The sequence below is a fragment of the Oryctolagus cuniculus genome, chromosome 9 (assembly GCF_051225735.1).
Source record: "Oryctolagus cuniculus isolate XC-2025 breed Fujian yellow rabbit chromosome 9, ASM5122573v1, whole genome shotgun sequence".
NCBI classification, from domain to species: domain Eukaryota; kingdom Metazoa; phylum Chordata; class Mammalia; order Lagomorpha; family Leporidae; genus Oryctolagus; species Oryctolagus cuniculus.
This window is the reverse complement of record NC_142875.1, coordinates 62,171,034-62,195,496: the sequence shown is the minus strand read 5'-3', so window position 1 is coordinate 62,195,496 and position 24,463 is coordinate 62,171,034. Positions and strand designations below refer to the sequence as shown.

The 24,463-nt window shown below is 42.4% G+C and overlaps 1 protein-coding gene across 15 annotated transcripts in view; it reads left to right on the top strand.

The window, feature by feature from the left end:
* Positions 1–24,463, top strand: part of EPSTI1 (epithelial stromal interaction 1) — a 107,353-nt gene that overhangs the window by 58,909 nt on the left and 23,981 nt on the right. For 10 of the 15 annotated variants that reach the window (XM_089303642.1, XM_008260007.5, XM_089303650.1 and 7 more), the window contains 3 exons: positions 10,682–10,775; positions 17,628–17,660; positions 19,816–19,899. In XM_089303642.1, coding sequence (XP_089159768.1) covers positions 10,682–10,775; positions 17,628–17,660; positions 19,816–19,899 — 211 coding nt within the window. The remainder of the gene's footprint in view (positions 1–10,681; positions 10,776–17,627; positions 17,661–19,815; positions 19,900–24,463) is intronic. The other 5 variants (XM_089303643.1, XM_070048761.2, XM_089303655.1 and 2 more) reach the window with 1 other exon arrangement.

Below are 24,463 nucleotides of genomic sequence, written 5' to 3'. Positions count from 1 at the left end.
TATGTTATTCTTCCCAACTTTGATTCACCTGCTCTGGTGTAGACCCAGAGAAGGCAGTTGATATTGATTTTATTTGGGTTCAAGATTTTTTTCCCAGCCAATATGATGGAGGACAGTGTAGAAGAAGAGAGTTAAAAGCATTTGAAAGGGAAAGATTTTGAAAGATTTTATTTGAGAGGTAGAGTTATAGACAGTGAGAAGGAGAGACAGAGAGAAAGGTCTTCCATCCACTGGTTCACTCCCCCAAATGGTCGCAAAGGCCAGAGCTGTGCCGATCTGAAGCCAGGAGCCTGGAGCTTCTTCCGGGTCTCCCATGCAGGTGCAGAGGCCCAAACACTTGGATCAATTTCTACTGCTTTCCCAGACCAGAGCAGAGAGCTGGACTAGAAGAAGAGCAGCCGGGACTAGAACTGGCACCCGTATGGGATGCTGGGGCCGCAGGCAGAGAATTAACCTACTGTGCCACAGTGCTGGCCCCAGGGAAAGATTTTTAAAATGGACTGTGTATCTAAGCTGTAAAGAGGTGAAGATAGGTAGGAGGTAATGGTGAGAAAAAAGGGAAAATAAGGGTTTGGAAATCATAAAGAGATGAGAAAATTGTTGTAGTGAGCATTTGAAAGAGCGTAGAATGACAGGAAGTTGTGTGCAGAGTAGGATTTCTCATTTGATAGTTTGGAGATAAGATGTTTACCAAAGGCAACAATGTCCAGGATAAAACACTAAGACTGTAGCTGAGGTGGAGTGAAGAACTACTGAAAATAAGAACGTTGTGTGTGGGGTGCTGGAGGTCGAGAGGATGTGTAGGACACCCACGTTGTTGATGAGGGTTTCAGGAGGAAGCTACATTGTTAATGAGAGATGGTTGACCAGAAGGCTGAAGGATGAGAAGGGCAGCAAGGATGATAGATTCTGATGTCATGAGTGCCACAGGAGCAGACATTTTTGCAAGTGGCAGGGGAGAAATAATGGCCTGGTAGCACCTTAGCGAGCTCACAGAATGCCTCAGACACTGAGGAATATGTACATGAGAAATAAAATGGCTCCATAAAATAAAATGGTCCATTAAGGGAACTCAGGGGGAAATGCTATTCTTAAGATATAGCCAAGTTTGAGGTAATATAGGAAAGCAAGGCTAAGTTTCCTTCCTTGTTTCTGTTGTTACTTTTATTTTGAAAACAATATTCAACTTGAGAAAAGCTGTTAAAATTGTAGTTTCCTGTAAAACCTTCATCTGGTGATCTCTTACATAACAGTTGTGCAATGATTAAAACCAGGAAATTAACACTGACACAATACTATTAACTAAACTTGCAAACATTCAGATTTCACCAGTTTCCCTCCAATGTCTCTTTTCTACTTCTGGATCTAATTCAAGATCACATAAGGTGTGCAGTCATTTTGATTCCTTAGTTTCCACCGATCTATGACAATTCTTCATTTTTTCCTCTTGTCTTCCATGACTTTGACAATTTCAGTGGGTACTGGCTGATTACTTTGAAGAGTGTACCCCAATTTGCGTTTCTCTGTTGTTTTCTCACAACTACATTGAGGTTATAATTTTCATCCCAAGTATTACAGAAGTGATTCTGTGTCCTTCTCGGTACGTTATGTCAGAGGCTACCCCATACTGATACCTTTATTACTAATGATGTTTAATTGGATCATTTGGTTAAAGTGGTTTCTACCATAAAGTTATTTTTTTTCCCCTTTGAAAAAAATATTTATTTATTTGAAAGGCAGAGTCACAGAGAGGCAGAGGCAGAGAGAGAAAGGGGTCTTCCATTTGCTGCATCACTCCCTAGATGACCACAACTTCATGGTGGGTGGTGAAATTCAGATTTGTGAAGCTATTGCAGAGTACGGGTTGGACATATAGTTAGGCAGTACTTCTACAGACAGCTCCTAAGACATGCTGAGGTGTTGTTTCCAAATGTGACCCGTAACATGAATTATTCACAAGTCAGAATCGTGTGGCCCTATGACAATTATGCCTATTAAACTTCCTTCTGTAGTACTGTCCAAGTTCCTAAAATCGCCAGGGGTGCTATTAAGGAAAACAGATTCCTGGATTGTACCCCTGACATGCTGAATTAGAGTGGAAGTCTTGAGTCCAGTATTTCTCAGAAGCACCACAGATGATTCTCTGCAAGCCAGCCCCTCAAAAGTCTTGCTATGGGTGTTTTGGAAACTATTGTTCCATGAAATCCAGGCTGGTATCTGCGAAGTTTTTCCCTTTAGAGTGTGTGTGCTTTTTCTTCTTAATTGGAATAATGTGTCAAACACCCGGAAATTATGTATCATCCACATATGTTAACATGGTCCTGCTGTTGGTATTTTACTTACATTGGGTTAATTTTAACAAAATTAAACATTATGGACACTACTAGAATGTTATCCTTTCACTCTTATCCCCTCTTCCTCCATTTCTTCCTAGCAGTGACCACTGGCCTGGTTTATAACATTTGTAAGTTTCAGCCAAAACTTACCAGAAATATGTCCATAGTTGAGTAAGTGGGATTTATTACTCACAGAAGCCAAGGAAAACACATACTACTGGGATCAGTGGCGTATCTCGATAAGAAAGTGTTAGAAAGAAACTGCTTTAGGATTTGGGCTTTAGTTGTATTCTTTTAGGAAAAATTTAGAGAAGTAAGGGATTAGACTGGATTGGATGCCATTAGAATGTTTGGATGATTTTATGTTTGGGTGCCTTGATAAATCTTATCTGTAGACAGGACAGACTGTAATGGATGTGAAGCTATAATTGGTAAACAGGTAAAAGTATTTGTTCAACTGCGGGGAGAGACTTGGCAATTTGTAGGTTGCAGGATGACCTTGTATGAAGCTGAATTTCTGGGTGACTATCTGTGTCCAACAGTAGAACAAGACTGGACTACAGCATGGGTCAATTTGTAATAGCACGGAGGTGTAGATATGACCCTCAGACCAATTCCTGGATGTCAGGAGCTGCTCCTTTCACTATGCAACTTTTTCTAATTTATATATATGTATTATTTATATATGTATTTTATATATAATTATTTAAAAGTATGGAGTGCTGAATTATTTTTTAAAAATCTCACTGTGTCGTGTCTTTTTTTTTTTTTTACTATTTTTCCTGTATTGAATGTGTTTTCAAGACTTAACCATATTGATTCATACTGCACATGAATTCCTTTCTCCCTCCCTCCTTCTTTTCTTCTCCATCCATCTTCTGTCTTTATTTCTGGGACTCCTGGAAATGCTGTTGGACTAAACATCCTTTTCCAGGTCTCCTTGGACACCTGTTAAAGTGGCATTTTAGAGCATCACCTAGATTTTATGCACATACTAGGCTCTACTAGATATTGTCAAATTGCTATTTTTTTTTTTTTTTTGGACAGGCAGAGTGGACAGTGAGAGAGAGAGACAGAGAGAAAGGTCTTCTTTGTCGTTGGTTCACCCTCCAATGGCCGCCGCGGCCGGCGTGCTGCAGCCGGTGCACCGCGCTGATCCGATGGCAGGAGCCAGGTGCTTCTCCTGGTCTCCCATGGGGTGCAGGGCCCAAGCACTTGGGCCATCCTCCACTGCACTCCCTGGCCACAGCAGAGAGCTGGCCTGGAAGAGGGGCAACCGGGACAGAATCCGGCACCCCGACCGGGACTAGAACCCGGTGTGCCGGTGCTACAAGGTTAGCCTAGTGAGCTGTGGCGCCGGCCCCAAATTGCTATTTAAAGTAATGAGCCAATTTGTTTTCCTATCAGCACTTTACAAAACTACCAATTTCAGGGTCCAGCACAGTGGCCTAACAGGTTAAGCAGCACCAGCATCCCGTGTAGGCGCTGCTTCAATTCCCAGCTGCTCCATTTCTAATCCAGCTCCCTGTTGGTGCACCTGGGAAAGCAGCAGAAGAGATGGCCCAAGTGCTTGGGCCCCTGCACCCATATGGGAGACCTGCATGAAGCTCCTGGCTCCTGGCTTTGGGCTAGCCCAGTCCTGGATGTTGCAGGCATTTGGAGAGTGAACTAGCAGATGGAAGATGTCTCTCTCTCTTTCTCTCCCTTTCCCTGTTACTCTACCTTTCAAATAAAATAAATAAATCTTTTTTTTAAAGAGTACCAATTCTACCAGACACCCTCTCTAGCATAAGACAAATTTTATGCATTTTTTTGTGTGTTGCCAAAAAATGACAGGTGTGAAATAGTATCATGTTCTAATTTCTATGTTTGCAATCATTGTGTTTTTCACATGGGCATTTATTTGTAAGAGAAGCACGCAAGTGTGGTGGCTGGAAGCGTGGTCTCTGGAGTCAGGCTGCCCAGGTCTGAGTCCTGGCTTGACATTTAGCAGCTGTATTATGACTTGAGTAAGTTATTTCTGTAAACTGGAGATTATACTGGAACCTTAGGAGGTATCATGAAATTAACATATGTAAATTGCTTCCAGCAGGGTGTGACACATAATAAACATTAGATAAGTCATATGCTATTGTTCTTTTTTCTGTGAAGTGTACGTTTCTATCTTTTTTTCTACTTTCCTTTTGAATTGTTTGTCTTTTTCTGATTTGATTGGTTAGCAGTTTTTATGCATTTTGCCCACAAATCCTATTCTTATTTTTTCTTTGATTATATACTTTTTGAGAATTGTCTTTCAGTCTTTTAAAAAATATTTATTTGATTGATCGAATTGAAAAGCAGAGTGACAAGGGGAGAGAGAGGGAGGAGAGGAGAGAGGGATCTTCCATCGCCTGTTTCATTCTCTAAATGCCCACAACAGCTGAGGCTGGACCAGGCCAAAACCAGGAGTCAGGAACTCTATCCGAGTCTCCCAAATGTGTGGCAGAAACCCAAGTTCTTGGGCTATGAGCTGGGGCCTCCCAGACACAGCAGCAGTAAGCTGCTCGATGAGAAGCTTGGAGCAGCCAGGACTTGATCCGGGCACCCTGATATGGGATGTGGGTGTCCCAAGGGCCAGCCTACACTGTTGTGCCACAGTGCCCGCCTCTGTTTTTTCATCTTCTATCTAACGTTCCGCCATTGCTTCAGATATTAACAAAAATGCATAAAGTTTTAAACTGTAAATTCGATCCCATACTTTAGAGTTTGGTATAAATAGGAAATAAGTTATGATATCCCCTTTTCTCCTACTGTTAGCTGATGACATAAACTTCATAGTAGCTGTCTCTTAACCCCATTTTCAATAGAAGAATCTGTTCTTGCGTATTCTTTATTTTTTTAAATAAACATGAAGGATAGATATTCATAGTTGAGAAATACACATTGACAACACAAGCCTGAACAGGCAGAAACAATTCACACTCAAGGAGCTGTTGGGTCTCTTGGGTCACATCTGCCTTGCAGAAAGATTTTTTTTTAACCAGCACAGTGTTGGGTCACAGTGCTTAAAAAAATGTTTTAATTACTTGCCAAGTTTTTTCAGCAGATTGGTGATAGCTATAAAAATTAGGACATCTGGCAACACCGGCTTGTGTCCCCATGGAGTTGACCCCTTTACATGGAATCTCACTCTCTTACTTTGTTGACATCCTTGCTACTGCCTCTGCGTTCTCTATCACTGACCTGCAGGACACTGGCCACCTATCATGGGGTCTCAGCTCCTGTTTCCCACCCATTTACGTTACTTACCACTTGAGTTTGTACAAGCAGTCTTTAAAATGTACATGGCAAATGTGTATTATGAAAAAAACACTAGGCATGCACTTACCTTTCAATTCCATTTGCTAAGACCTTGTCGAAGTACCTTCAGATGTTAGCAAATGGGAGGTGAGCGGAGAGAAAACTAACTGCCCCATCCACTCCCAGGAGGTGAAAAGGACGGGGGAGGGATTTACAACAGCTGTTATTCATTGAGGGTACCCTCCTCATTATGGCCGTTTAACTTAGATGTGGTGGTTAGCATTTTCATCAGAATATTCTTATATGTTTTATTCTGGTTCAAAGCTGGCAGATATGGGTAACCAGGTGGAGAAAGGCTTTTCACCCCTTGTAGTCCAGCTATGAGGTTGAGGGGCAGGCTCCTCACTCAAAAGCTCCTCCCTGTCTAAGTTAATTTTTAGTTTTCATTTTTTGCAAAGATTCCATTTATTTATTTGAAAGGCAGAGAGACAGAAGGAAAGATACTGTCTATCCTTTTGTTCATTTCCAAAGTCCGGGAAAGATCCAGCCAGGGCTGGGCCAGGCCGAAGCCAGGAGTCTGGGACTCCATGTGGGAAGCAGAGATCTAACTAATTGCATCATCACCTGCTGCCTCCCAGCATACACGGTAGCAGGAAGCTGGACTGGAAGTGGAGAAGCCTGGTTTTGAACCACGCACTCCAATATGAGAGGTGGGCATCCTAAATGGGGACTTAACTGCTGTACCAAAAGCCACCCCCATTTTTATTCTACCAGTTCCTTTTTACATAATAATCCAAATCTTTCTTTTTTAACTCTCAAACAAGAAAACCTTATAGGAACTGGCTTTTGCGAATCTGGGATATTCAAATGACCCAACAGATGCGTACTTCACTCTGTGTGAAAAAATATATTTTACCAAAATAGGAAATAGCTTGAGTATTATGTATATATTTTTTTCTCATTTAAGATATAGGTACATAGGTTGCCTAATTTTTTTTGTCATTTCACCAAAGTCAGGTTTTACTATTGTTGTATCTCTATTAATAGATGTTAAATATTCCATCACATCACAATTTAACAAGCCACATTCCTTTCTTTCTCTTATTTTCCCATAATAAACTTTCTCCTCTCAAACCCTCACCCATCTTTTATTTTTTTTAGGATTTATTCATTTATTTGAAAGTCAGTTACAGAGAGAGAGGGACAAAGAGGAAGAGAGAGATCTTCCATCCACTGGTTCACTCCCCAAATGGCTGCAATGGCCGGAGCCAGGCCAATCCAAAGCCAGGAGCTAGGAGCTTCTTTGAATCTCCCACATCGTTTAGAGGCCCAACCACTTGGGCTATCCTCCACTGCTTTTCTGGGCATATTAGCAAGGAGCTGGATTGGAAGTGGAACAGCCAGTACTTGAACCAGTGCCCATTTGTGATGCTTGTGCCACAGTGCCAGGACCTCCCTCACCCATCTTCACATGAGACAAGACCCTAGTGGTTTTAGAACAAATGAATACTCATTTTCCTTCTTCAGGTTTAGGCAGCCCCCAGACCTGATAAGCAGACTCCATAAGGATGAATTAGTTCTTCCCCTTTCCTACCTTCCTATCCTAAAGTTCTGAAATGACTCAGAAGCCAAACTGAATCCTTGAAAAGCCCTTTTCCTTTTTGTTTTTAATAAAAGATTAATTTTATTATTTACTTGAAAGGCAGAGTTAAAGAGAGAGAGAGTGAAAGAGAGATCTTCATCCACTGGTTCACTCCTCAAATGTCCACAACAACTGGGACTGAACCAGGCTGAAGCCAAGAGCCTGAAACTCCACTCTGGTCTCCCATGTGAGTGTCAGGGGCCCAAATACTTGGACCATCTTCCATTGCTTTCCCAGGCACATTAGCCAAGCCACTGGGATTGGAGCTGTTGCTCTGTTATAGGATACCAGTGTAGCAGGTGACAGCTTAACCTGCAGTGCCACAATACCAGCCCCCGTTTTTTCGTTTTTTCTTTCTCTCTCTCTCTCTCTCTTTTTTTTTTTTTTTTTTTTTTGCTTATCTTGGTGACTTATATACTTTTGGAACTGATTACCCAAATTGAGAAATGATTCTCAAAGTGTAATCCTTACTTTGCTGCATTATGAGGGTAAACTAATTGCTGTAATAAGCAACTTCTGTAATATATAATAACTTGAGAACTATATATGTATATGGGTTTTTTTTGGTTTTTCTTTTTGCTAAGTTAAGACACGGGTGAACAGATTTGAAAGGCAGCTCTTTCCACTCAGGTATTTAGGGAGCGAACTGACAGAAGTGCTGCTAAAGGCAAGAAATAAATTCCAAAGTTGTCCTACAGATTGTCTCTATTCCAGCTGGCCATAAGGAGAAAACTGTATGGAAGCCCTTGCATAGGAAGTTTATAAGAAATTAATCGTGGGGGCCAGGGTGGTGGCACTGCTAGTTAAGCTGCCACCTGTGATGCCAGCATCCACTTCAAGTCCCTGCTGCTCTACTTCTGATCTAGCTACCTGTTGACGTGCCTGGGAAAGCAGCAGTAGATAGCCCAGTGCTTGGGGCTATCTATGTGGCAGGCCTGGATGCAGTTCCTGGCTCCTGGCTTCAGCCTGGCTAAACCCTGGGTGTTGTGGCCTTTTGGAGGATGAACCAGCAGATGGGAGAGCTCTTTCTCTGTACCTCTCTATATATCTCTATATCTATCCAAACTCTGCCTTTCAGGTCTTAAAAACAAATTAGCATTGGAAGTGGTGTGCATCTCTTCCTCTCACCTTCCACTGCTCAAGATCCAATCCGTTGTCCAACCTGAGCTGCAAAACAGGCTACGAAGTATAGTAAGGTTGAGTGACCAGAAGAAGAGGAGGACATAAGTTTTGGTGAGCAGCCAGCATCCCTGTCCCAACTGTGTTATGTTAAGGAGAGGTTATCCCAAAGAGATCTTTTAGAAGAAGCTATAGAAATCATCCTAGGAATAAGCAGGAAAGGTCCTTGAAGATCATTTAAGTTGGACATTAGTAAATTATATCTTCAAAACCAGTCTCACCAGTTCTACAAAGAATAAAGGGAAAGGTCCTTTATTAATGCTGGCGTCAAAAGGGTGACGTGGAAGAGGTCCAACCCCCTCCCAGAGCTGCTGATAAATAGCGAGAACCCCAAGGGAAAGGGAGCTGTGGGCAGCAGTGCTGAGTTCTTAGTCTACTTGGACTTCCCTGAGGGCATTTCCCTTCATTTGCCCTTCAAGGAGCTTCTGTATTTTATTTTTATTCGATGTGACCACAGTTACCTACAGGAATCCCAATGCAGGCTAGGCAATATGGAAATTCTTTTATTTACCAGGCACTGTGCTAACATTAGAAAAATTGCCAGTTCACTTTATAACTTGTTTGTTGAATTAATTACTTGGGAGTAACCCACATTCTCTGTAGAGAATTTTCTGCAATAGACCTGTGACCCTGTCGCAGTGCCTTCACCTGGCAGCATGATTGGGGCAGGGATCGTGGCACGAGGGCCACGGCTAGTGGTTCTCTGTCCAGCCGGGTAAGAAGCAGGAAGCAGCCATCAGCACGTGCTGAGAGGCTGCCAGTCAACTTGGCCTGCAGTTTCTTTTCACCACTTTCCCCCATGGTCTGCCCTCAGCTGAGAATTTTCAGAAACCTCATCCAAACGTGTGGCAACTCTCTTCCTTTCACACTTTTGACTGATGACTTCATAAAGGCCCAGACAGTGGGGCAGCTCACAGACGGTGGGACTTCATTAGTCTCCTTGTCTATTTTGGGCAAGATAAGTAATGCTAGACAAATGGAAAGGCTGCTTGTCTCAGCTGCCAGAGGCTGACGCTTCCCAGGGTTATGTGTGCTACTTCGCTTGCAGCTCTTCTTTCCCAACTCTAACCTCTGACCTTGTTCAAACGCCATGTTCTACCTAAGTAGTTCTTGGCAGGGCTGATGGCATCTCTGTCTAGCTTCCAGCTCCTTGTTTTGACTCTTTCCCCTACTGGGTGCCATTTGTTCTTAGCAGACCCTGTGTGTTCCCTTTGTATTTGATGACTCATTTTAGCATTAGATCTGAAATATTAGAACGACGTGGAGGGAGAGCAAGAAGAAGCAGGCAGATGGGAGCAGGCTGCGCGAGTCAGTTGCAAAGTGAATTAGGACATGGTGAGGTATTCGCTTGTGAATATGGAATAAAGGGATAAAAATCCCACACATCACACGGGAGAAGGACAAGGGAGGGGGCAATCACTGAAATAAGGAGTGGGAAATGATTCTACTGCTTTATGCTTAACATCGGTGGGAGGAGAGTTTGGAGTGGTGGTTTGGTATTTAAGGGGAAAACAAACAACGTCGCATTAAAACTGAGGACAGTTCTAGGTCAACCTTTCAGAGCTAAAAAAGACATGTCAGAAATGCAGACCAGAATCCACAGCACTTTTTAACCTCCGTGAAACAGGTTCATCAGCTCCTTCAAATCAAGCGCAAAGGTGTGTGTGTTTCTGTGCCCGGTGAGCCAGAGTCCATGTCTGCGTTCAGAATCACAATGAGGTTCAAGATCTATAAACGGGAGAGTTGCTGGCTCAGAGGGTGTGTGTACACTGGGGGTCATCGAAGCCACGAGGGAGGCGAGGTGACTATGAGAAAGACCCTGGTGGGTGAAGGGCGCAACGTAAAGCTGGTGTGAAATAAGCTCTTGTAGGGGATTAATGTTCCGCAGCTCCGTCCTGATATGTGAGTGTCAAACTCTGCATGTCCTGATGGGAAATTAGGCCTCGTACTGTGGAATCCGCAGGAGCACTTATCTCCATGCCAATAATACAAAGTGGAAAAAGGGAATTATAGGTTCACACCTCGTTTTATCTTTCTCAAACTCATGTTTTTGCAGGAATGCAGTCTTGTGATAGCGTTTTGTTTTGATTTTCTGCGGTCCCTTGTTCTCAACTTAACCTTTTGTTCTACCGGGGATGCTGTTTGTCATCGCTCAGTAACAGCCCAGGCTGCTGTCCAAAGGCGCAGTAAACAAGGATATTTCTGTTTTCACGAAGGCTCTCACACCTATTTGTGTTCCCTGTAGCAAAACTGCTGAGTTCTTGAGCAGACTGGATGCAGAACTGCCAAACAGAAGTGCTTGTCAAATTGCTCCCCGTGACCCACAATCCTCAGCATGGGTAAGTGGAATGCCAAGCGAGACGCTGGGTGCACTTTTAAAGGTGGGTGTGGGGTTAGGAAAGATTCAGGGCATGGCGTGACCTGCGTAGCATGGAATAGTGGACCTAAAGGCAGGCAGACCTGATCTAAAACTTTGACCTTTAACAGTTGCCTGCGCTAAAAAATAATGCTGATATTTGTTACCTATATAATGACTATTTGAGCTATAAAATAATGATACGTCCTTAAGCACCACCATCTCAGTCATGTCAGGAAGGATCCCAGCCATCCACTCCTTAAAATTCTTATAAGGTTTTTATAAAGTCTCCTGGGTGCATATTATTTATTTCTACCCTGTAAGACTTTCATAGGCTAATGGAGAAAATCCATAATTACAAAACAAAGTGGTCAGTGTAGAGCATACAGCACTTCAGGAAGGTGCATTTGAGTAAGACTCTATGTGTGTGTGTGTGTGTGTGTGTGTGTATCTGTAGCAACTTCCTGGTAGAAGTGACACCTGAGCTCTGGCTTAAAGGACGAGTTGGTAAAGCAAAAAGAATCATTCTAGATGTCAGAATTCATAAGACATAGAAGAAGTAAGGTATAAAGGCAAGAAAAAAAATCAGAACTCACATTAGGGAAGAAGAGTTATGTAGCTATAGTGTAGCAGAGTGACCTAGAAGGCTGGAGAAGCAACCAGGAGCCACCAAGAGCCTTCCTCATTGGTGGCACCACTGGCCATTTAAGGGGAGAGTTTCTTGTGCAGGTTTGTCTTGGGGACTGCCGGATGCCTAGCATCCCCAGCCCTGGGCACAGAATGCTAGTAGCACCATCCAGACATTGAGTCATCCAGAAACGTCCCATGCAGGAAGCTGCTGGCACTTCTGGTAGGAAAAAAACCACCGAAGACCTTTTGTGCTGCATTGGAGTACCTGTGCTTCATTCTGTGAGTGCTGAGGTAGTGAAATATTTTCAACAGGGGAGGTTCAAGGTCTGGCTTCTATTTTCAGTGGATCATAATGGTAACCTTGTGGACGGGTGGATTTAAAGGAATAGAGAAGTGCAGAGAGTGCAGAGGTTTCTGGGCTGGTCTACACGAGGAGGGCTGAAGACTTCCCCAAGGACAGTATGTGGCGGATGGAGATCAAGTGTACATTAGCGAAGTGCTTAGAAGGTGGTTTGGCTAGTTAGGGACAAGAAAGTAAATGTAATTAAGGATGACCCTGGGAAGTGGTTATAGCTGAAAGAAAAGATGGGCTTAAATTTTACAGAGTCACAGCATTACTTGTCCAAATGCTACAGAAGCCAAGTTGTTAGAGACACCTGATCTTTGTCTCCCACCATCCCTTTCTCATGAGGGACCGTGCTTTAAAATATCAGGAAGGCATTCTGACATTCTCTGGAAAAAGGTCATTATACTCCCACCTACAAACCCTCAGGTGCTCCTAATTTTTCCCCCATTATTGATGCAGTGTTCCACAGCCTGAATTTGACAGTGTGGGCTGCACAAGTCATATCAACTGAAATCTTTCATCTCTCTCTGCAGAGCTGTGGGTGAAAGAACCGAGCAGCTGGAGGTAGTGCAGTTGGATAATGTGTGGATGACACTTCTACACATCTGTCCGTGTACCTTGTGGCTGTAAGGGAGGGGATGGGAAACTCCTGTTGTCCCCTGGACAACTTGACCAACTGGGTTTCAGCCTCACTTCCTGTTTGAGGACTTCCTGAGTTCTGTGATTTGAAACACCTGGCAGAAACATGTGTGCTGGCTTGCTCTATTGATTTTGGTTCATTTCTTCAGTTTAACAAGATCATCTTGAATTTTAATACTGTCATCTAAAGCATTAGCAATGTCTCCCAGAGCTACATTCTCTGTGGATTGATTAGTGCATTAGTCACAGGCTCCTCAGAGCTATTAATAGAAAATCTGGAGGAGGATGGGCCCTAGGAGGGTTTCCTACGACCTGCGTGCAATAGCTGTTCTCATTTTGACACCAAACTATTTAGAAGGTGTTGATGGTCAATAGATTTACCTGACATTTTACCCATTCTATGCACTTTGCATTCTGTCTAATCCGTATGCATGGAATGCTTCTGAGAATGCCTTGTGGAACCATTTCTAATGGTTTAGGAAGATCTAATATGTATGTTTTACTCTGTGAAGAATATTTCTCTGTGAAAAGAGGTAACCTGCAATTCGCCTTAGCTGTGGTCCATGTACGGAAAGGGAACACTGTGTGAGTCCCATCCACATGGGGGATGATGACCTGGAAAGACCTAAGTTGTTGTTGTTATTGTTTTTATTATTATTATTTTACTATCTAATGTGCCTTTCCTGAGAAATTTTTTGATAACTTTTCTTATTTAAATGAGATTTTCTTATTTAAATAGAAGACTATATAATTATGTCAGTGAAAAAAACTACAGGAAAATTCCTTTAGATGGTATAAGAAAGTAACTTTAGGTTTATGACTTCAGATACAAGGTCCCTAACAGGGTTTTCACTTACACTTGGATGCACATGAAGGCAGAGGTCAGACCTTCCTTGGCCAGTATTGTTGAATATTTACAGTTGCATACTAAGTGGTTTCTGGTTTGCTGTCTCCTCTTTTTCCACAAAGAAATAAGAATTAAGAAAAATCTCATCCTGCTGCTGCATTGCCCCAAACAGTTCAGTGGCTCCTCCCTCTCCCTCTCCCTCTCCCTCTCCCTCTCCCTCTCCCTCTCCCTCTCCCTCTCCCTCTCCCTCTCCCTCTCCCTCTCCCTCTCCCTCTCCCTCTCCTTACTGCTCCTCTCTGCTGTGTGCCTTGGCTGTATCACTGTTGTCTCTACTGTTCTCTCGCATCACATACTCCTATTTCCCAAAAAAATAGTTTAATTTATTTATTTTTCTCTACTTGAAAGGCAGAGGGGCTGGCATTGTGTCATAGTAGATTAAACCATCACTGTGATGCCAGCATCCATATGGGCACTGGTCTAAGTCCCAGCTGCTCCACTTGTGATCCAGCTACTGGCTAATGCTGCTGGGAAAGCAATGGGAGATGGTCCAAGTGCTTGGACCCCTGAACCCATATGGGAGACCCGGATGGAGTTCCAGGCTCCTGGCTTCAGCCTGGCCTAGCACCAACCATTGCAGCCATTTGGGGAGTGAACCAGCAGATGGACAGTTTCTCTGTATCTGTCTCTCCCTCTCATAATTCTGCATTTTAAATAAATAAATACATCTTTTTTAAAAAGATACATTAATTTACCTGAAAGTCAGAGTTACACAGAGAGAAGGAAAGACAGAGAGAGAGAGAGAGAGAGGTCTTCCCATCCGATGGTTATGGTTCACTCCCCAAATGGCCACAATGGCTGGAGCTGAGCCAATCTGAAGCCAGGAGCCAGGAGCTTCTTCCGGGTCTCCCATGTGGATGCAGGGGCCCGAGGACTTGGGCCATCTTCTACTGCTTTCCCAGGCCATAGCAGAGAGCTGGATCGGAAGTGGAGCAGCCAGGACTCAAACCGGCACCCATGTGGGATGCTGGCGCTGCAGGTGGTGGCTTTACCTGCTATGCCACAGCGCCAGCCCCAATAAATACATCGTAAAAAAGAAAGGCAGAATGACACAGAGAGAGAGAGAGAGAGAGAGAGAGGAGAGAGAGAAATCTACAATATGATGTTTCACTCCCTAAATTCCATAATAGCCAGGGCTGGGCCAGGCTAAAGCTGGGAGTCCAGAACTCCATCTAGGTCTCCCACACGGTGGCAGGAGACCAAGCACTTGGACCATCTTCCGCTGCCTTCCCATGTACATTATCAGGAAACTGGACTGGAAATGGGGCAACCAGGCCTTGAACTGGTGCTCAGATAAGGAATGTGGGCATCCCGAGCAGTGGGCTAGCTCACTGCGCCACAGCACTCACCCCTATAAAATGCATCTGGATGCTAATTTTCACAATTTTCCACTGTGCGAAATGATCAGATAAATGGTCAATTCCAAGGTTTTCTGTCTTGGAACCTTCTTGCCTCCTGCTCTTCCCTGTCCTAATTTTTTTTTTTTAAGATTTATTTATTTATTTGAAAGGCAGAGGCAGAGAGAGAGAGAGAGAGAGAGAGAGAGAGAGAGAGAGAGAGAATCTTGCATCTGCTGGTTTACTTCCCAGATGGCCACATCGGCCAGAGCCGCGCCGATTCGAAGGCAGGAGCCAGGAGCTTCCTCCAGGTCTCCTATGCTGGCGCAGGGGCCCAGAGACTTGGGCCATTCTCTGCTGCTTTCCCAGGCCACAGCAGAGAGCTGGATCAGAGGAGGAGCACCCACATGGGATGCTGGCACTGCAGCGCCTAGCCCCCTTATTGTTTTTTGGGCCTGCCACACAGCTGCTGTTCTAGGACTTCCCTTTAGCACAATGGCTCTCAGCCTCCTCTGCACACTGGAGTCCTCTGGGGAGCTTTAAAATTTGAAGATGCCTGGGTCACACTCCCAGAGATCCTGCTGTACTGTGGCTTGGGGTGCAGGGTCTCTGAGAGCTCTCCAGGTAATTCTAATGTGCAGCCAAGGTTGAGAATCACTGCTTTAAAGTCGTCTTGGGAATTGCTTTTATGGTTTTCCTATCTTGAGTCCCCTGATCTCAGGATCTCATTTCTTCTGCTTTCTTGCTTTATTTCTTCATTTTGGTGGAGGGTATTATTTAGTAGTTTCCCGAGAGAAGATGCATGGGAGATAAATATGTTCGGGTCTTTCCATATCTTCAGTTATCATTATTCTTCCCTCTCACTTTGCTAGCATTTTTACTGATGACTATTCCAAATTGGAAATAATTATCCTTCAGAAATTTAAAGCCTTGCTCTTTTACCTTGGAGTATTGCTTCCTGAGAAATCCAAGGCCATCTGCGTTTTAGTCCTTTTTTAGAACTTTTTGCTTCTCCTGCAAATATTTTAATATCTTCTTTTTCTGGCATTCGGTAATGATGGGACTTAATGTGAGAGCCTTTTTTATTCATTTGCAATATGGAAACTCATCTCTAGTTCTAGACAATTTTCTTGTGTTATTTCTCTGATTTATGTCCCTTCATTTTCTCTTAATGGAATTCCTATTATTCAAATCCTAGGCCACCTGGATTTATCTTCTAACATTTGTCTTTAAAACATTTTTCTCCTCTAATTTATCTTTGACTCCTTTTTTTCTCTGCTTTCTGGCATATTTTCTTGACTTTATCTTCTAAATATTTTACTGACTTGGTTCTCTTGAATGCGTAGAGGGGATTTTGTTAATGTGTAAGGGATTCTTCTGTTTTTCTCTATATTTTTTAGAAATAGCAACCTATTCTTGTTTCCTGGATGACATATCATCTTATACCGCTCAGAGACAACAGTGCGGGGAGCCCATGACCCCTTCACAGAAGGGGCCTGGATACTTACAGGCCCGGGGGGAGGCAGGATTTTATGTGATCCTTTCCTTTTTGGCCTGGTGCTTTATCCCCTGCTGCCTTCCCTACTCATTGTGTGTGGCTTTTGATTTGCTGTCCGCATTGGGTGAATTGGCACCTTAATTTTCAGGGCAGGAGCAGGTACATGAAGGTAAAGAGCTTTTCCTGAGACTCTCTAATAATTCTTTTCTCTCCACCTTCTGCTGTCCATCTGTCCTCCCCGCTGTCCATCTGTCCTCCCCGTCAGCTGGTGCATCCATGTCTGGGACCCTCATGTTGCTCTGTGGAGGAAACTGGCCTCCCGTGGGTGTCCTCCAGCCCCCTGCCAGCAGATCTTCAGGTTTGCTTGTTTCCTTCCCAAGTCACTGCCCATTTTGTCATCTAGTTTGTCTTTATAGGTTTTCAATCAGGAATACAAATGTCTCTTGGATTTTGAAGATTGTGTTTGTTCCGCTTTCTCCCCTGTAGAAGGTACAGTTTGAGAGAAGAACAGAGCAGAAGCATCTCTGCTCCACCATCTTGAAATGAGAACTTAATGCTTGTCATGGCTTGAGTTATGTCCCTCCCCTGCTGAATTTAGATGGTGAAGCCCTAAACCTCAGCACTTCGGAATACGACGTGATTTGGAGTTAAAGTCTTTATAGAGATCATCTAGTTAACTTGAGGTCAGTAGGGAGGGCTCAGGTCAAATGTGAAAAGTGTCTCCCTTAGAAAGGGGCCATTTGGACATAGAGATGTGCATACAGGGAAGGTGGTGGAAGAGACAGATGGTGAAGATTGGCCACTTGCAAACCAGGGAAAGAGGCCTGGAACAGTCTTCAAGACTACGTAACCCTGAGGTCACCCCAATTCTGGGCTCTAGAGTGGTGAGATAGTGAATGTCCGTTCTTTGAGACCCGAGTCTCTGGCACTTGGTTCTGGAAGGCCTGGGAAACTCATATGGCATTATTTTTCACTCGTTCAGATTCTGTCCTTGCTGCTTAGTCTCATTCCAACCCTGCAACACAACTTCATGTCAGCCTCTTTAAGGTGAACTTGATCTCGGCGAATCTCGCCTTTTTGGCTTCCTCCATCATAGACTCTATCAAGCTTTACTGTAATCATTCATCTTCTAGTCTGGCTTCCACACCAGGCTCTAAGTGTTTGAGGTCTGGAATCATGTCTCTTTTTAAATATAAATTTACTTATTTATTTATTTATTTATATAAAGGGAACAGGTTTCATATATTTCACATATACAATTTTAGGAACGTAATGATTCTTCCCATCCTCCCTCCCATCTCTCTTGACAAAATACTTGCAACTTAAATGCTATTTATTGAATGAGTAGGTTATAAGCATAGATTTGGGGGAGGATGAATAAAAGTGCACCTTAGTTGAAATGCAGCATCTTAGAAATTTCTCATATTCAGAGCTAAGTCAATCATGATCAAAATCTCCCCACCCCCATTATTTCTGAACAGATATTTCCTGTCCTTCCTAGGGATCACAGTTGGGTAAGTAAGCAATAATAAATTCTAAGTAACTGAATTCATCACAGTTTAGGTGCCATGTGACTTAGTTTCTGTGGCCTTTCGTAAGGCATTGTGTGTGTGTGTGTGTGTGTGTGTGTGTGTATATGATATAAAATAACTTTTTTTCCTGAGCCAATAACTAATATAAAAAAAACTATACAATGTTAAGCTTAAAAGGAAAGTATTCAATTAGAACTTAGGGTCTTTGTTTAAGCATGTGACTGTATTTTATTCTATTTTTTAATATATTAAATAGAAACTACCCTCATCCCCTTCCACCTGGAGGCTTCTATGGGATGTTGGTGATAAAAATTGACCTTCTATAGTATAAAAAGAGCGATCATTAGAGAACCACTCCCCACCTTCTGTGTCTCCCAGTTCCCTTGTTTTTAGGATATAGATGAGACAAAGCAATAGGATGTGTGGTTTCCTGTCTAATGTGGCAGAATTTGGACAGACGAGGGCTTTCTGAACACATGGAGCTCCATTGTTCTAATTGGTATCTGTAGATGACAACAATTCTGAAGCCTCCTGTGTCTGGAAAGTAGCTCTTCATGTTTGATGGTATATGAATTTTTATAGTTAGAGAATTGGGGATAGGAAGTAAGGAGTTCTCAAGAAAAATGACAGTAGGGAAAAGGGGAGATCAGCCTGGATCTCTGGACTACTAGCCTGGAAAACTAGGCCTGAAATCTGATGCCTGCAGTTGTGATGCTGCTAGTAGTTTTATGAGATCACTGGAATTCCCTAAGCACCAGCTTCTCAGCCTGGCCACCCTTGCAGAGGCTGGGGCTGTGAGTCAGCAAGAAGAGGGAAAGTCTATGACAGATAGACAGAATACAGATAGTCCTGGACTCAAGTGGGGTTAGATTCATGCTAAACCACCATATGTCAAAAATATCATTAGTCAGAAATGCATCTAATCCTTCCAACCTAGCAAATGTCACAGCTTAGGAACATAGCACATTGCCGAGTATTGGTAGTCTACCCCAGGATCACAGGGCTGACCGAGAGCTATGTCTCCTCGCTGCCGCCCAGCACTGCAAGAGAGGATTGGACCTCAGAGTCCCAATTCAAAGTGCGGTAGAGTTCCTATGAGCACATACCACTTCCCACCATTGTAAATTGGAAAAGTTGTAAGCTAAATAATCCTAAATTGAAATCTCCCAAATTTGAGAATACACGGTCACTATGCCAGCCCGTGGAATGCTGATGTTGTGGGTCACACAGACTGATGGAACTCCTACCATCCTTGCTGGCTATCTATAGCTCCTTTGCTCCTCAACAGGCTTTGTTTTCCCTCTCAGAAAAACAAATAAACTCCAGGAGTGGGCATTTGGTATGGTGGCGAGGCATTGGTTAAGATGCCCTACACCTCGTATCAGAGTTCCTGGGTTTGAGTGCTAGCCCCACTCCCAATTCCAGCTTCCAACTGGTGTATACCCTGGCAGGTGGCAAGTTATTATTCAAGTAGCTGGCTCCCTGCTACCTGTGTGAGAGACCTAGCTCCCAGCTTCAACATGGCCCAGCCCTAGCTGTTGTGGGCATTTGGGGGAGTGAACCAGCAAATGGGAGCTCTCTGTCTCTGTCTCTCAAATAAAGAAGGAAAAATTTAAAAAAAAATAAGCTTCAGATACAGATTAGGGATGCAAAGGTTTAGAGAGTAAGGCATCCTGAATTCCATGGTATCAATCACCAGTTGACATGATGTTTAATGGGATACCATTAACGAGTAAATATATCAGTGCCTCTAAAGCCAGTGCCACTTTTGCTTGTCTCTGATATTGACTGATCAGCTCGTTGGAAGAGTCAAAAAAATATCTTTAACTTTCTACCAGAAAGAATAAATTATGTTGGTTATCTCTGAGGGGATATTTTAAAAGCTTAATTAAACAAACACTTAGATCATCCTTTAAAATGTGCTGAACAATTGTGCTTACACTAGCCTTCTTTTTATATATCCCAAGGGACATCTGCAGACATGCGCATAAATCACTCCATAAGCAAGTGCCTGTACAGAGCTTACTGTATGCACAGTACAGACATTGAGTTATCAGCACCTGTCCCACAGCAGGCAGATTGGTTTACTGAGGTCATACTTTTTTCCTAACACATTTTTCTTCCTGTACCTTTACAGGCCAGAAGTCAGGCTTATAAGGATTCTCTCAGGGAGGAAGAAAACCGGAAATTACAAAGGATGAAAGATGAACAGCGTCAGAAGGTACTTATAGAATCTTATAAGTTAATTCTAATTGTTTGCTTAAGGTAGTAGGTAATTTTGGGGGCCAGCACTGCGGCTCACTAGGCTAATCCTCCGCCTTGCGGCGCCGGCACACCGGGTTCTAGTCCCGGTCGGGGTGCCGGATTCTGTCCCGGTTGCCCCTCTTCCAGGCCAGCTCTCTGCTGTGGCCAGGGAGTGCAGTGGAGGATGGCCCAGGTGCTTGGGCCCTGCACCCCATGGGAGACCAGGATAAGTACCTGGCTCCTGCCATCGGATCAGCGTGGCGCACCGGCCGCAGCGGCCACTGGAGGGTGAACCAACGGCAAAGGAAGACCTTTCTCTCTGTCTCTCTCTCTGACTGTCCACTCTGCCTGTCAAAAAAAAAAAAAAAAAACAAACAAAACAAAAAAAAACGGTAGTAGGTAATTTTGAAAGGTTTCTGAGCAGAAATATTTAGATTTAGATTCATGAAATGGTGTCTAAAAAACAATAAAAGCATTGCAAATAAAAGGTGAGTTGCAGATGTGTAGGGTGGTGGTGACTACTGGTCCAAAGTTTCTTTGTTTCTTTTTTTTTTTTTTTTAATATCTATTTATTTATTTGAAAGTCAGTGAGAGAAGAGAGAGAGTGTGTTTCCATCTGCTGGTTCACTCCCTCAAAAGATTCAGTGACCAGGACTGGGCCAAGGGGAAGCCAGGAGCTTCTTCTGGGTCTCCCACATTGGTGCAGGGGCCTAAACACTTGGATCATCTTCTGCTGCTTCTTCCAGGCCATTAGCAAGGGAGCTGATCAGAAATAGAGCAGCTGGGACAGGAACTGGTGCCCATATGGGGTGCCGGCATTGCAGATGGTGTCTCTACTCACTGTGCCATATCAGCCCGCTGGCCCAGACCCTCATGATACTTAACCTTTTAGGGGCTACAGTGTGGTCATGTCTGCCACAGTTGTTCCTGGTAATGTACCAAGAACATGACTGAGCACACGTGAAGGTTTGATCTATGCAGTGAGATGTGACCAACATCATTGCCATATTTAAACTGAAAATCTCTGAAGTTATGGATAGTGGTCAGAAAATTTTACAATGTGTGATAAAGTAGGCATACAAAGTTATGAAACTAGCTTAAATAGTTACCTAAAATAGGTATATACATACAATAAAATGTGAAGACATACTATACATGTATACAAATGTGAAACTTTGCAAATATTTTGAGCACTAGAAATTAGTTATAAAATAAATGCAAAACCACCTAAGAAAAGCACTTAAATAAGAATCTTCACTACAACTGAAAACGTTCAATGGTGTGACTTGGTGATCATGCTTGCCTTTGATAAATAGGCTCAGGTAGGGCCACAAGCTCCTCAATATGTGGTGAGAATGTAGAGGAAGACCAGTGGTTAGCTCCAAGGTGCCACTTTGTTCCAGATTTTTTCAATAAGCAAAATAATGGTCTCCAACCATTCAAATCATTTATCTTCCCCCTCATTCTTATTTCCCACGTTTCCCCACCATCTTGGTGTTGATATTTCTTCCAAAGTGTCTCTCAAGTCTACTATTCAATTAAACAATTTAACTGGAATTCTAACTCTCATCTTGATTTCCTCGATTTGACTTTATTTTTTTACTTATATCTTCATCCTATGTGGATGTTTATAACACTTGTGTGTATAAAAACATCACAGGTAGACTGTTTGAGGGCCCCTTAAAGAACTCATGGAAAATGTGTATGGGGAAAAAATGATGCATGCATTTCAAAAAATGTTTTCACTGAAATGCACTTATCATTTTGTCTCATTTTCCATGAACTCTTTTAGTGCAAAGTACCAATTGTTGTACATGCAAGTACCAATTGTTGTGGCTGTAAACTGAGCCTTGTGGCTGCTACCCCTAGTCCTCAACAGTGGCCAACTCCTTCCTAGTTCCTAGTGCCATCCAGTATTCCATATAAATGACTGTGTTACTAGGTTGGTTTATGCACAGTGAGTAGTCATTAAATCATTGACAGAAACGCAAGTTTGCTTCAAAAAGTTTGTGGGAAAATGGAATTAAAAATAAGCTTATTTTTGTGTAAGACAATTTGAAATCCATGCATCTTTTTTCCAAAGGCAGATTCTCTGTGAACATTTTGAAGACCTCCAGATGCGTGGATTTCAAAATCGTTTTGCACCAATATAAATTTAATTTTTCATCACGTTTTCCACAAAGTTTTTAAAGTGCTCTCATAATGGGAGTGGTAAATTTCTTTTTTTTTTTTTTGGAAATAGAAAACGTTTTATTGACAGGTGGACATTTACAGCGTATCGGCTAGTCGACGTCAGCATGCAAAAATAAGCGCTAGGGAGTGGTAAATTTCTGATATGAAGCTCCTCCGTAAGCAATGGAGTGCTTTGGAACATTTTTATACCTATGTGAGTTTTTAAATATAACCCTTCTTTACAAAGTCATCATCTTGATGTTTCTAATTCAGTAGGCACTATTACAGTAAGATTCTCATAGTTTGAAAGTAGAAGCTAAATCTGGTATGTACTCAGGTTGTATTTTCAGTAATGTCTGTTGATGACCTGAAGGTATTCATCTGTTTCTGTGAGCTTTTGACTTGATCTGCAATCCTGAGGTGTGCAGATGCTGCAGAGAATGCTGTGAAGTGAAATATAGATATAGTTTATTTTCAGATAACTTACAGTGGGCCTTAAATAATGCTTTATATATCTATGTTCCATAAATTTGGAATGTGAAAACCATTAAAAGTAGAAAATGCTAACAAAGAAAATGCTCAACAAATTAGAAAATCAGATCTGGGTATAATTTTCAAGTTGAGCAGTTATTTTATAGTGACAATAATGCTTTTTATTTCTCAATCTTGTTTTTTATTTACCAGTTAGACAAATATTGATATATTCATATTTTATGGTTATCGTTTGAATATATTTTATTATATATAATTTTACTAAATCATTTACTTATTGCAACTTTCAGTAAAATGTATAGCTTTAGTGTATAAATAATTCCATCCTTATGGACTTCAATAACAGTAAAATACACAAGGGAATTTTCTCATTTATCCTACCTTACTTTTGCTTCTCTTCCTTTTTGCCCAGTTTTTTGGTTGTTGGAAAATGTCCACTGAAGACATTCCCTGATTGGTAGCAACTGTCATTCCTTGTCACTTATGATCCACCTTAGGAAAAGAAGAGGATCATGTTTATGGCAAAGAGATACAGAGAAGAACCCATTTACAGCATTGCATCTATTCATGTGTTTGTTCATTCCATTCATTCAACAGATACTTATTGCACACGACTATGGAGTAGGTAGATAATCCCAGTTAAGTGGAGGTCACAGCACATTGATTTTGTTCTATGTGTCTCTGACTTTCCCAGCCTTCCACTACTGTAGACACTGGACACAGTGAGTTCTTCCTCCAGGTTAAACTTTCAATGCTTTACATTTCCTCTGGTTCTCCCTTTGTTCTAGAAATTTATATATAATTCATTTCTCCCTGTACCTTTAATGTATTTTTCTCCATTGCCTACTTCCTTTTTTGTTAATTAATAAGTTTACTCCTTTTTAAAAAGATTTTATTTATTTGAGAGGTATAGTTACAGACAGAGAGGGAGAGACTGACAGAGAGGTCTTCCATCCACTGGTTCACTCCGCAGATGGCCACAATGGCCAGAGCTGGGCTGATCTGAAGCCAGGAGCCAGGAGCTTCTTTGGGTGTCCCACATGGGTGCAGGGGTCCAAGCACTTGGGCCATCTTCTACTGATTTTCCGGGCCATAATCAGAGAGCTGAGTCAGAAGAGAAGCAGCTGGGACTTGAACTGATACCCATATGGGATGCCAGTCCTGCAGCCGGAGGCTCAGCCTACTATGCCACAGTGCCAGCCCTATTGGTTTACTCTTGCCATTCTTAAATAAACAAACCAATGAACCCCCTTCCTTGACTCTGCTGTCTTCAGAGACATGACCCTTTCTGCATTCACCAAGTTTAAAAATGACAAAGATAATGTTATTGTAGCCACTGCTGTATTCCCCACTTCGTCATGAATTCCTTATGATCTGGTGTGTATTCATGAATGCTGTTGCTAAAACTGCTCTCTACAGGTGAAAAGCCTTTTTGAGCATGCAGTTCAGAAGTCTTTTTGCAATCCTTGTCTCTTAACTCTGTAACACTGACACCATTTTGAAGCTTTAATTTCCTGAAATTTTTTTTTTACTGTATTATTATTCTGGTTGATCTGTCTCAAAGTATTGTATCCTGTTAGTCACCCATTTGCTCTATCAGTAAACATGTATTGAGTTCTATTATGTACTGAGCATTGTGCAAGACATTGGAGCTAGAATTAAGAACAGAATAGTCAAGGTCCACTTACATTTTAATGGAGGAGATAGACAATTCAAAGGAGACAAAGCAATAACACATTGCACTTTGTATTTGATCGTGTATCACTAATTTGTAGTAACTAATGCCGCAGGGAAATAAATTACATGTTGAGATAACTTTGGGCTGGCTTATTGTCAGTTGCCTGCCTCTCTACTGTAACGCTGTTTTCCTTCAGGTA